This window comes from Mchenga conophoros, linkage group LG18 (assembly GCF_057382185.1).
Source record: "Mchenga conophoros isolate Kocher_MC1m ecotype Shallow Benthic linkage group LG18, M_conophoros_male_GT1.1, whole genome shotgun sequence".
Taxonomy (NCBI): Eukaryota; Metazoa; Chordata; class Actinopteri; order Cichliformes; family Cichlidae; genus Mchenga; species Mchenga conophoros.
In genome coordinates this window covers 33704410-33718843 of record NC_140543.1, presented here as the reverse complement: position 1 = coordinate 33718843, position 14434 = coordinate 33704410, and the positions used below count along the sequence as shown (strand labels likewise).

General features: G+C 39.3%; 1 protein-coding gene across 9 annotated transcripts in view; it reads right to left on the bottom strand.

Annotated features, from left to right (window-relative positions):
• The window catches only part of astn1 (astrotactin 1), a 480480-nt gene that overhangs the window by 231069 nt on the left and 234977 nt on the right, over positions 1-14434 (bottom strand). For all 9 annotated transcript variants that reach the window (XM_085253594.1, XM_085253595.1, XM_085253598.1 and 6 more), the window contains 2 exons: positions 13455-13621; positions 7158-7352 (listed from right to left, as the gene is read on the bottom strand). In XM_085253594.1, coding sequence (XP_085109720.1) covers positions 7158-7352; positions 13455-13621 — 362 coding nt within the window. The remainder of the gene's footprint in view (positions 1-7157; positions 7353-13454; positions 13622-14434) is intronic.

Genomic DNA, 14434 nt, shown 5'->3' with positions numbered 1-14434 from the left:
GTGTACTAAAAACTAAAACACAGCTCGTTATGCATTGCTATATTTGTAGTTTCTACAAAACTATAGCAACCAAGGCTGTGATTTTACTGACACCGAGTCAAAAGCCTGTCACTTTCTGCTGAAAGTAATTACGCGTGATTTCAGCTGTCAGTTTAACAAAACACACAAATTGGGAACGTAATGACTGAATCTCAGTTGTTTTGCTGACGACCGTGATTAGATTTTTCTCTCCCATAGATACACGTGAAGCGGGTTATGTGGTTGCTATTGCTGCATTTGTGTTTGACAATTTTCACTGTAATTTTGTTAGAGGATGGCATGTAACATTTAGCAGCCATCTGGCACTGTAAGCATGTCATTATTCATTTTCTCTCTTGAAGTTCAATGAACTCTTGCAAAACTGCCAAAACTTACTAAAGACTTTTTTTTCTTCTTCTTTAGCAGGAGCTGTGGTGAAGCAGCCACCTGTTTGATGAATTATTAAAATGTGAAATGAGACAAAACACCAGGACACTTTTGATTTACGACAACAGTTCTTTCACTTTCTTTTCTGTTTTCCTCGCAACGATCCCCCCTGACTATGTGACTCAATAAACTCGTGGCTTTCAATAAGAGACAATCAGGGCCACTAGCAACCCATTCCCAACCCACTGTCTCCATTAGTCTGCAGCGAGCATATTTCATATTTTAATTAACTGAGTCAATGAATGTATTCCTCTTGAGGGCGTCATGTCGAGGGTGTGGTACAGCAGGCACAAATGAGCCCAAAAAAATAAGAGAGGGAGTTTGAGAGAAAAAAAAAAAGATTCTGACACAAAATAGTGGGGTGAGAGAGTGATGGGCTGTCAGGTGGGAGTGTGGTCTTAATCATTGATCCCAAGCAGGCAGCAGAATGAGAACAAAGGCCACTAAAATATTCATTAAAACCTGTTCTGAGCTCGTCGTGCGAGAAAGCAATAGAGAGAGGAGTTGAGAGAGAGGAGAGGGAGGACACTGTTAGGAGTAATGAGAGGAGGTTAGCTTTTTAACATCTCATTACTGGAGTCCACTGGCTCCCGCAGAGACGGGAAGATAGAGACTCTGTCACTGAGCTCTGTAATTTGAACCCAGATCATATCGCACCCCCGAGATGTCACCGTGATAGGATCTCCTTCACACAGACGCGCGTCTCACTCTGTAACCAGAATCACCGCGTGCCCCACCGGCCCTGCTGCCAATGACGATGCCATGACTGGATCTCTCCCACTAGGAAATCAAATTAAAAAAAACTTGTGTATTTGAAATGATAATGCGGAGCTTTTTGTGCAACGAGGGGAAGGGTGTATTTTCCCCTTTCCAAAAAAACATGAGAAGCATTTCAGGGCTGGTGAGCTTGAAAGATGGACCACGCTGGGCAGAGGGAATCAAACAAGCGCTGCGTGTGTGCGTTTACAGTATGTGCATACCTGAACACCCAGGTTTGTGTACCAGTTAGTGTTATGTGTGTGTTGTGCTGCTGGCCACCTGCTCACTGTTATTGCTGCTTCCCTTTTATCTCCCCCACTTTTTCTCTATCCTTGACGGGGCCACAGAGCAGCTCCGTTTCTCTCGCCAGCACTCGCATTTCTCCTCCAACAGCAGCCAAAATGTTGACTTGGACGGATGCTTACCGTTTTTTCTTTTTACTTTCAGTGCATGAAAGTGGAAAAGTGGGCAAAAAAAAAAGAAAAAGCAAAGAAGTGTATTGTTGACAGCGAAAAAGAATTCAGGCAGGTAAAAATGGTAGCATATATTTGGAGCGAGGAAAAAACAAACAGACGTATAAAGCCACACCGGTGGTTAAAGAATATTAAATTTTGACTTCTTCTTTCGACTGAATGAGGGAGACAGAGGCTTTGTGCCACTCCTGAGCCGTGGGGTAAGGGCCTTTTGAAGAAGTGCCAGTGAACATCACACAGAGGTTCTCATTTTCCCTCCCCTTGCCTCTGCCTCGCGTGCTCGTGTTTACTCAAGGGCAAATATGTGAGGGAATATGTGAACTCACGGGCCGCGCTGCTGTTTCGCTTGCATGTTGTAGATGCTGATGAATAAGTCAATGGCTTCCGAAGGCTGGTCGTTGCATCTTTGCACTTTTGCAGCCTCGAGTGTCTGTTAGAAATACTGTAATTGAATGTTCTGCAGTTTGAAGGGTGTCTTTGACTGCAGGTCGTTTGGGTCGTGTCAGAGAGGTGCACACTACTTGGCTCTTTGTGTCACTCTCTACAATGAGTGGAGGGTGTGGGAGTCAGCTAAAATCCACTGTTTGTGGCTTCAGAGGAGAATGACATTAGAGCAAATAAATCCACTGTACTGGCCTGTGTTTAAAAGGAAGATGGCACCCTACCTCCCCTGCTGTTCCTCCTTGGAGTAACCTTGCAATTTATTTCATGGCTCTCACAAACGACAGATTACACATTCAGATTTTTTTCATCCATCGCTCTGGTCACACTCTGTAAAATGCTGGATTCTACATCCCAGTATTAGGCTTGAAATCTGTTCCCTTCAAAATAAATAAATAACTAGATGTGCATCAGTGTCAGCAAATCTCTTATTAAACTGTGTATTAAGTAGAGAGTAATGTACCAAACATTCAGGTAAGGCTAGCAGGCCTTTTATTTTTAGCCTGAGCTGACTTTCATCGATTAAAATGACAAATATGGCTGGTTTCAGACTATATGAGCTCTAGTTAATTACCATGAAGTCCATTAGGAATGTTGCCTGGTAATGTTCTGTCTGTGTATCTGTGATTGAAAAAGGAAGAAGTAGAAGAAAAACACTGTCTGTAAGTGTCCGTGATGAGTTCCAGCTGAAAGCTGAAGCTCATGGCATCCTATGGTTTACATAAGGCAGAATTTCCTGGGTACACTTTTATTCTTATTCATTCATTCATATTTGTTGTTTCACTTTCACAAAATCGGAAGTATTTAAACATTCAGCTTAAAATGTCCCAATTCTCAGTATGTGCATTTGTCATGGTTTATCATTTGTACATTTAACTGTTCAGCAAAATGGACATAATGTTGACTACATTTTAGTGAACACTTGCAAACTGTAACCTCAGTTTCCTGTTATTAGCTGACAGGATTAGCACCGTGACCATGTCATTGGCTGATATTTGCCTTAAGTAGACCTGCGGTGTATAATTTGCACAGAATTTGTTAAGATCCAAGATTTTCTGTCACTAAAATATATCGGAGGTTCTAAGGTGCTACATAAAGTACAGCTTTGCAATGTTAATTACAGGAAGCTCTTTTTGCGCTCATTTGAAAGTTGACCGCCAGCTAGTAATTCTTGCTATGTATCATTAAATTTGACATTCAGTTTCCTTGGTGACAGATACCATTGCAAGCTACGCATGCATTTCCAAAGGCCAACATTCACTGTTACACTTATGTTCATGTTATTGGTTTTGGAACAACTCCCGACACACATCTGTGGATGCAACGCTTTCTTCCTGCAACTTTGATTCATTTTACTTTCAAGCCAATTTGTTCCTTAGATTCAATTTCAGCACACTGACTCCTGGTCAGTTTCAATCCATTTGGTGCTATCTCCAATAATTAGGCCTTGCATTAACCATGCCTCCCTACAGAGTCTTTCCTTCCTCTTCCACCACCTCATCTGAACAGGAAGCACAAGCGCTTTCAAATGAGATCAGAGCTTTTGAGATTTAGATTCTTGATGATATTAACTATTAACCTGGCTCACGCGTCCCTTCCTCTCTACGACTCTAGCGGTCGATCCCTAAGTGGGTGACTGGCCTCCGGGCAGCAGAATCCATGCATGGCCCAAATTAAATTCGTGGGCCGCAGATGACTTTGCTGACCTTCCGGCTTCCTGAGTTTAGTGGAAATGATTGCCACATGCAGCGAGTGATAATTAACCACCCTCAAAGCACTCCACTAATCATTCTGATCTCTGTAGAGATTATGAGAGGGACAGTGCGTTGGATATATACATTAGGTCTCACAAAAGAGGCAATGCATTTTATTTGTGTTAAATAATACGCAGCCAGGAGAAACATCCTGTTTTGTCATTTACTTTTTCAGAAAGGGAAATGGCATAAAAACTCAAACAAAATCCTTACTCCACCATGAAATAACCTTTACAGATACGGATTTGATCTTTTCTTCCTAGCAGTAGAGACACATTTGCCTCCAGATTATGTATGAACAGCTTCCCTTTTTGTGACCTGAACCATATTCTACTCCCAGAAAAGCTGAAAGGTTGAGCCACAGCACTAATGCCAACATCAGCGGCGTAGTTTCTTAAAAATGCTTTGGGCACAATGATTATTATCTGTGTGAACGAAGGTGGAATTAAATTTCCCTTTTTCTTATATTGTTTGTTGCTTCTCGAGTTTTGGATTTTCAGTACAGAAGAACATAAGAATTGCAGATAATAATGAAGTCATATTTGTACTGGCAACCCAGGTCAACGTGGAATATAGGGCTTTGGAGTTGAGGTATTGTGGGAGCGCGGCGCCATTTTCCTGGGCCACGAATCAAAACAAACACATTGTGTCGGAAGTACGACTGCATGAAACATGCTTGAAAGCAGCTCAAAAGAAAACGGATGGTATAGAGACTGATTGCGTCCGGAGGCGAAGCGAAAATAAAGTGCAAAAAATAGAGTGCATCGCAAATGTGGACGCGTATGAAATACGCCAGTGGAGTAGAGACCCAGACGACTTACCGCTATCGTCCTAGCGTCCTTTGCAAAAATCTCGTTGTCATATTATGTCTCCATATGTGTAAAGTAGATGCAAACTACTACATTGATAATCCGGTTAGATATTACTTAAAACCCTTTGGTTGGGGTGGGGGTGGTGTTTACCTTCGACTAGTGCTCTCTGTTGTTGTCGTTGCGTTTGCCGTCTGTGAGAATTAGCGAATCTTTACATAGCATGTCTGCAAAGTCACTCAATACGATGTTTGTTCGCAATTTCTATAACCTCCGAGCGCTTCAACAACAAAATTATTAAGCTATAAAGAGTGACATGAACATATATTGAACTTATTGGAATGAAAATGTCTGGAGCACCAACAGATATTTGGAGATGAAAGAGAACTGGATATCAGCTCGTCTCACGGCGGCTATCCAGGCTAGACGCCTTCTTTTGGTAAGGTCCGCTATATGAGCTCCCCAGGTTAGCTAACACAGGTTGGGAAAGAATAAAAAGACAGACCATTCTCAAGCTTATTCCCTTGCCGGTCGTGCGATCGAACATTACAGCCGACCACACAGCAAGTACGAACTGTAGCTGATGTGTGTGCTTTTGCTCCTCTTTCGCTTGAGCTTTGTTCGGCACAGGGAGATGGCGCCTCAACCAAAAATCCTGACCACGCTTCCCTTTCGTGACATCACGCTCCAAAGCGCTATAAAAAGTGTCATAAAGAGCAAACAACACTGACTACATATGCAGATGGGGAGGTTAAATGCTGTTCCCTGATTTATTACTTTGAGGGAAAACAGAATTTTTATACCTAAAGGGGAAACCACATGAACATTTATTTGGTACCTCTTCAGATATGTTAAATTCTGTGTGTATGTTAAGCACAACAATTAAAAATAACAAGAAAAAAGAAACAAAGAAAAAAAAAAGAAAGAAACAACTGTCGCGTCCTTTCAGTTTGGATGTGTCACCACGGCTTTATTTGTCCTTCTGTGCACCATTAAAGTGACTTAACTGTGTCCACTGAGAAAATGAAAATCTGTTGCTTCTGTGGTTTGACACAAACAAACATTGTTATAATTGTTGCATCTTTATTGTAAAGTAACACAAAGTCATCCGCTTGTAAGCTTTATCGCTATGGATTCCTGGGTATGTTCATATTTGCATCAATATACACTGCAAGTCTGCGTCTCTGCTAAAGGGAACATACTTTGGTGACATTCAGACTAAACACTGTACTGCAAACGTAAATCTTGGCGTTCAGTTCTTTAATGAAGTAAAGCCTTTGAGGTGTGAGGGGCGGGGCCTGAGCTTGTCCACTGTGAAACCAATTAAAAAGCAAAACTGAAAAACATCAGTGCTTTATGATTATTTATAAAACTGATATCACTGCAGTAGCTATAGACGTTTGGAGAGAACAAAAAGCTAAAGCAGTAATCTTTATTTATTGCAGTGTTTTGTAGATTGATATAATTTAAAAGAGCATCAGTCTGACCTAGTAAGCAGGTAACTACCAGCAGCAGTGGTAGTTACCTTATTTTCAGCACTCATAACGTGTGAAGTTAACATCTTAAGCACGCACACCTGACCCTAAATGCGATCTCCTCCCTTTTGCCCCCGTGTCTGGGGGCGTTGGTGCTTAAGAGGTTGAGTGTGGAGTAAAGTAGTTACCAAGTGTTTGTCGCGACCACATAATTATCCAGTTTTCTCCGAATCCTTTGCCCAGCCTGGTGAAGGTCCAGGCAGCAGTGGACGTCCCGTTGAATAAGTAACGTTTATTCACAGACACTCATTTTTCACAGAAAAGTCACAAAGTAAAACTAAAACTAAATAAAAAACAAAAGGAAGTCAGCTAAATGGAGCTGGAGTGGTGAACTGGTCCTGAGCCTTGGAGAACGAAAGGCTTTGTCCCCCCTGTTCTTCAGTCTCGTACGAGGGAAAACGAATAGATTTTGATCTTGAGTGAAGACAGCAAGCAGCAGTGTTTAACAAGCAGTTGATATATATAATCTATGTTCAGCCTTGGAAGGGATTTTGTTCTGTTAAGGGTGCCATCATTTTAACTGGGAACCTTAGTGCTGTTCTTAGTCTTTCTCTCAGCTCTCTGTTGTTCTTCTTCTACTCCCGTCAAAGGCTCATTGACTAGGATCTATGAATCTGCTTTGTGTGTCAAACATATAGTCCAGTCATACCTGTACTGAGAAGACTTTTACCAAATATGCATACATACATGCTCCTTAGAATTTTAATCCTCAAATGAATAAAGTTTTAAAAAAGTGAGTAAGGAGGTTGTGCTGAGAACAAGCTAAAAGTCTCTCTCTCTCTCTTTAAATGAAGATAAACATTCACTGTGATATCGGCACTGTGGGAGCTGAAAGTCCTGTGCCAAGTGTTTCCCAGCTGAGGTACAAATGGCAGAACAATGTCCCACACGCTCCATTCCACCAAAGTCTCATGTGCTTACCTGAATGTGGCCTTGAGGATCTGTCCAGAGGTGCTCTCTTTGGTGTGGTTGTTGTATCCGTAGAAAAGGTCTCCAAACACCGTCTGGTTGGCAGGGATATCAAGCACTTCTCCACAGTCTATTCCCTCAGTGCAAGCCTCAGACAGCGGCAGGCACGACCTCCCATCTGGACCGCGTTTGTAGTCTTCGATGCACCTGCAGCAAACAGGGATTAAAGTCATTTACTTGATCCACGGATTTCCTTTTTCTTTTGTTTTCCTTTCAACACTGACTTCAGTTTAATTACTAACTCGATTGTCTGTTTGTTTTAGGGTTTTCTGCTCGGGCATTTTCCTTTTGATTCCTTATATTGTAGTTATTGAGCAAATCAATCTTCAGTGTGCAGACGACAAATGTTTATTATTCTTGAAAATAAAAAAATGTTTACACTGAAAAACTGAACAAAGCTGAAGTAAACAACAACAACAGTAATAATAATCTGACACATCTGTAGACAAAAGTTAACACAGACCTTTAATAACTACCTTTTAATTCTATTAAAAAGTAGATAAGTATATTCAATTAAAAACACATTAACTTTACCCAAAGTTACCAACTTTGATCTATTAAAAAAAATCAGTGGAGGTCTTTTTGATATTTACTTAGATTTAATTCTCCACAAGCTGTGTGCAATCTAACGATCAACAAGTCAATATCTTACTTTACTCATGTCAAAGAAGGTAAATGAAACACATGCAGACAAACACAGGACAACTTGATTGCTGGTAGCTGACACGCCATCCATTACATTTTAGGTAACAGCCATAGTTTCTGCAGCAAACAAAGAATTGTACAGGCACGTGTACTAACTACAGACTACCAGAAAGGTCCAGACTGAAGCTGACAACCAGATGTTGGTTGGTCCTCCCCCTTCGTGTCTTACTTGAGCACCCAGTCTATAAATGCATGCATAATCCTGTCTACAGCCTGACAGGGCTTATATTATATAACTACCCACAAACACCACTGTGATGATGTCAGGCAGATCTTGTCATGTTAAAAAATATGAGCCCTTCTCAAGTTATCTTCCAGGTCAGGTTAGTCTAAACCAACCAGTTTATTCTAACTAAAAATTGGGAAAATATCTGAAAGACACACCTATTGAAGTTAGTAGAGTATGTTATAAATATTTCGTTTATACCCACTGTAAAGCCAAAATGTCATTTTTACCTCGCAGTAGTTTCCACAACTTAATAAATGTAATTTCTTGTGTTTTGGTTTCTGTGCAGTTGCCAAATTTAAAAAAAAAAGTATGATTTCATGTATCAATATTCAGAAAAGTATCTTTTTGCTAACTTCAAAGCATGAACAACTCATGACTTCACAACTCACTAGAATCAGCAAAATCCTTTCTGCTCAACTGACACATAATCCCCCATTTCAAGAAAGGAGCTAGAATCCACACACTGAGAGGCCTCTCAAGGTTCTTTCATATTGATGATGTTTTGACATCTCAGTATGTAATATACTCTGAAATGAATCAAAGGCACACAAAGTGGAGGCAGTGAAATGGAGGGTGGAGTGGGGTGGAAAGCAAAAAGATAATCTGTCAGGGATTTACACTATGAGAAGCTCTCTCCTGGATGCTAAATGTCGCAAAGCTAATGCCAGTCTCCGATGGGAAAAGTGGAGGATTAGCCACATCTGCACTATGGGAAGAGACGACAACAAAATGCTGTTGTTGAGAATTCAATGAAGCAGCAGTCTGTATCACCCGCTTATGTAAATTTGACACAAATTCGTACGCCTGCAACATGATGTTTGCCCTAAAGATGACAGCAGCTTGTTGTGTTCAATTAGAAAAGTGTTGTTTATCGGAAAATGTGCCGTTTCTCAGCTGAGATGATCAAAAGTCATTGCTTTTGTTTTAATTATGTCTACTGAGAAAAGTAAGAAACAGATCTTGGCAGCTTTCTGCATTCAAACAGCGCAAAGGCTAAAAGGCCAAATGCTAGTATGACTCGTGAGCTGCAGATATTCTAAACACATCTTATGTTAAGACTCTCTTTAGATCAAAACTCTTCATATCCAGCATATCTTAGCAGAAGGTTCGTGGCCGTCTCTAGTAACTCTAAATATTATGCTAGTTATTATTAGGCTTCATGTGACAGAATAAAAATGCCAACTTTGTTCAGTTTGCTTTTAACTAGGGCTGCCACAAACGATTATTTTGATAGTCACTAGTCACCGATTATTTTTGCGATTAGTCGACTAATCAGATCAGACGTAAAAGGTATAGATTATTGCACCAGCAGCATCTGCTCTTATATAACTATCATTAGCTTACAGCTTTAAGTGTTTAAGGTATGTGCTAACTAACAATAAAGACAAGATGATAGTTTATTAAATTTTAATGAAATTTGCAGATTGTTTCGGTGAAGTTTAATAAACTCCTTGCTATCTAAAATATAACAGGACACCGGAGTAAATTCTCAAGCATCTCACACTTCTGATAATCAGCTGTCTGCTTGACGTTTATTCAGCTGTGTAAAAACTATAACTTTAATCTCAGCCAAACCGATTTACTCAGGAACAAATAAAATACTGAAAAAAGCCAAACAATAACATTGTTAAGTTATCTAAGTGACTTATATATGTTTAACCTGAGTAACAAAAGAGGGCGGTGGGTTTGAAATGATTTGCTGGGAGTCCGGTGTTCTCACCGGCTCTAGTGAGCCTAGCCCCCGGCTAGCTATCGAGCTAGTGACTAACAGACGTCTCCGAAAACGTCGGAGTGCTTTTGAAAATATGCGGTGTCTTGATAAACTGAGCAGATATTTGAGGTTTACACAGCTACATTCTCACCTGAAAATATGTTAAACGTTTATTTTGTGACCCAGAAAGAAGAATATTAAAACTAACCAGCTGCCGCCATTGTTGGAAACTGAGCAGGGCTGCGCTATGAATTCTGGGACAGAGCTACTTCTTCTTCTTCTGGGTTTAACGGCAGTACATGCAGTGCTGCCATCTTCTGTTTCAGTCCGTTATTACACTCTTAAATCCTGCTACTTATTCCTGCGTCTTTTGGGATCTTACAAAGCTTCAAACGAGGCGTCGACTATTAAATAAGTCGTCGACGATTTTGATAGTCGACGTAATCGTGACTAGTCGACTAATCGTGGCAGCCCTACTTTTAATCTCTGTATATAAAGCTTTGTGGTTTCCATTTGTAGATCATCACTGACCACTGATATTTGAAGACACTTTAGTTACATGCATATGAAGAGATGATCTGATGATGATAGCAACCCAGCATCAGCGTGGTTCAAAATATTAGCAGGTCCAAATCTAGTCAAGTATAACATTCAAGTAGTCCTAATTGCTCAATATTTTAAAACGAATTAGCCTGTGACAACCTCCTCCATCATCATCTCATTCTCTTCCTCCGTCATCTTTGCCTCATTCATATCCATTTCCTATTAATCTAAGGGACAACTTACACTATGTTGCTCTGTCAGTTAACCACCATGAAAGAATCACCTCACATGAAGAAATACATCCACATTCATTCATCTGTTCCATAAACCTTACACTGATGTTTTTTCCCCAGACACAGCCAGACCAACTCTTTCCAAAGATGCAGCCTGTTTAATCAATCAATCAATCAATCAATCAATCAATCAATCTTTATTTATAAAGCACTTTTCATACAGAAAATCAGCTGACTTTGTCCAGACCAGCATGATGCTGATGGATTGTGTACTTGGATGTTTAGTTTCAGGCTAGATTTGGGTTGCTCTGCTGTAACCAAGAAAATGTATTTCATTGATTTCTAAAGAACTAAGTGAGGAAAAGAGGCAAGTGCGTATTGAATCACATATGAACAGGGACTGAACGTAGTACACAAAAAAGTTTAAAAAGCTGGTCTGATTAGTTTTTATTGGATTTGTATTATTTTTTATATTATTAATTGCTATTATTCAAGAGTCTCTTTTCTCTTTTCTTTTTAATTCAAAACATCCTCATGCTATGTTCAAAATTTACACCAACTTCATCTAATCCAATAAAACAACACCACACTACTCATGACCAAGCTTTCTATGACTGATGTTGAGCATCAGTATCATGGGATATTTACATAAGAACTAGCACCCTGGATGGTTTTCTAACTGTTTTATGGAGAAATCTTAAAAACATTTTGGGTATACTTTAAAGGATTGTTGCATAGCTTGGTGAAAAGCCTCATTTCTAATCTACATGTTGACAGCAGGCCCATTTTGTAGCCCTTCTGGGTCAAAATGATTAAATATAGTCATGTCAAACAGGGGGTGACGGCCAGTTTCTTAGCCTGCGTGACTGAGGCCATAACACAAGTAGAGTTAGATGATTATTATTAGAAAATAAACTGAGAGAAGGAATCTTGACCCTAACATTGAAATTTATTTATATAAAAATTGTTTTGACCAGTCACCTATCCCACGTGGTTATATGACTTTTTTAAAGTTGACCTTAAAGTACTTTATTTAAATGATTTATATTGAATTAAGAGAAAATGCATACAATGTCCAGGGCTCCAGTATTTGTTTCTGTCAATGTCATTAAATCAGCAGTGTTTTTCTATGATATAATCCATGTTAAATCAGCCTGTTCCTGTACTCAATAATTCAGAAGGCTTGTAAAAAAGCTGAAAAAAATAATGTGACTAAAAAGGACCAAATTTAAACCCATCTCTACTTACTTTGAGGGCTTGTAACTCGTGCAGTTTTTATTGTGTGAAAGTAACATTTTCGATGGATTAATTTGATATGTTACAACTAAATAAATAATAGAAAACAATCAGCTGATTCCAAGGAGTCACTAATTAATTGCAAATGTGTAATTCTTACATGCAGTTCCAGTAAACCACATCACACTGTACTGTGTCGTTGTAGATGAGAACGGTAAATATTCTGAATTATTAAACGTCGTCAAGCCAAAGCTTACGTTTGAAACAACAAACTGTTGTACATTCAGTGTTTTAATGGTTTGTTTGTTTGCGTGGTTTCCGTGCTGTAAATCTATCACTGCACACAATTCAATGTGCAGATGATAACAATAAAATGACACAGACAAGCACCAGTATTAAGACATAGAGTCTAACTTGTGCTACTGTATAATTCATTGTATTCTAAACTGTTTCTGCAACTAGTAGTTAAGAACAGTAAAATGTGAAAGATGTACAAGAAAAACACACTGCAGACGACCCCGAGGTTCAAGAGTGGATTAGCCTTTGATGCCAGTGAGTTAGTACAGCAATAACCCAGGGTGCACGTGGAAGTGAACACATAGGAAGTGCCTTATTACAGATTAAGATGGTTTCCCCTGCACTGAGAGACACTGATAGGATAGTTGTGACTGTATTACAGCTTATGAGCATATCTGTTTTGGAGACTTGCAGAAACTACTTTGGAAGGTAAAGACGCTGTTCCAAGGCGTCTGTTATATAACAATTTTCATCATAAAAAATAAACTAGAATAACACACACACACACACACACTTTACATTATTTCTTGCCCAGCCTTGTGACCCACTATACAGTCCACTGTGTGATATGTGTCACCGGGCTTAAATCACCTGCTCTTATGTCCCAAAAGGTTTGCTTTTCTCATTCGGTCCATGGTCCAAGGCTATTCCTGAGTAAAGCCCCATTTGTGTTGGCATTACATAAGGAAAAGCAGCAAGGCAGATTTCTTTAAATTTCAGTTGATTTGACAGATATAAATCACAGGTGCATAAATTGCTTTACTTACTTTCATGCACCATATCTTCCAGAAATGAGCGCACTGTTAGGTATTATCTTTAAACTAATTTCAGAGATAAACACTTTTATAAATCAGGCCCCAGGGGATCATAATGGAACTCATTAAAGCCCTTTTTTCTAGTTTTGGTATTTTTAATTCAACACTCACATCAAAGTTTGCTTTAATAAATGTTAATGGTGGTATATTTAAGACTCCACAAGCAGGAGTCTTAAAGTGCCACCACCATACTGCTTTACGTTTTTTACTGGCTCATTTTGCACTAAATGCTATGAATACACATCTGTTTTCATTTAAAAGCAAAAACTATACATATCACCTGAATCTGGGAACTTTTCTTCTCTGTCTGTCTCTCTCTCTGTATATATAGCAATGGCAGCATACCAAAGGGATTTATTTTGTTTTTGTTATTGACTGACCATAGACCATGTAAAATGTGACAAACCTAACATGACAGAATTGTGAAATATATTGCTATAATAATTAAAAATAAAAAGCACAGAATGTGTTGTTTCTTACCCACAGAACATCTGGATGTTGTAGAGTGTCGGGTCATCCTCTAGAGGGGCCAACTGCTGGAGACACAGCTGCTCACATCCTCCATTGAAACCGTCGGAGCAGTCGATGCCGATGTGGTGGTCATAGCACCCGGTGCCATCCTTCATAGGACTTAGTCCTGGGGGGCACTGTGGGACGAACACATGGTTTTAAATGACTAAAATTGGCAATTACACATTACTATTAAGAACACTTTCCTAGAGCTGCTTAAACTGTGTGAAGCTACCACATTAACACTAATCCCAAATGGGGCAGGTAGACAGACCCCATAACATCTGTGCCACAGAATGCAAACACTATTCCCATGTGCAGTGTGTGTGTGTAAGCACTGAGCCTTGTTTGTAAAACTGCACAAGTAACAGTATGAGGATATCATTACAGAATCATTACTAAATTAATAACTTTGAACACCAAGTTTTAAATTGCCAGTAAATTTGTGTTGTCTTAACTACCTTTAAAATGACAGGATTTTCAAACGAACTAATTGCTGTTGAGATGAAGACATATGTGTCTTTTCACTTACACAACATGTGTAGGAGCAGACTGGGGGTCAGAACCCAGGTGGGAATCTGATTCATTATTAATCTCTGATGAAATATGATAAAGCGATTAAGATCAGTCACACTAAAATAGTCCCTCAAGATTTACTTTATGTTAGTTTTGACCTGTATGCACTGCTTGAACACAACTACACCTATAAAAGTTTAAAAAAACAATTTAGCTCATGAGAACAAAATGGGCCAGCTGAAGGAAAAACCTACAGTCAAAAGTGGAACGGTGTCCTTTGTGAACGTATTCCATCAAGGTGATTTCTCAAAGTTCACAAGACAGGAATGTTCACAGGACAGTTTGACAAAGTCTAAGGTTGTTTTACTTCATGTATATATGGAATTACTTAATTACATATATGTACACATATATATATATATATATATATATAT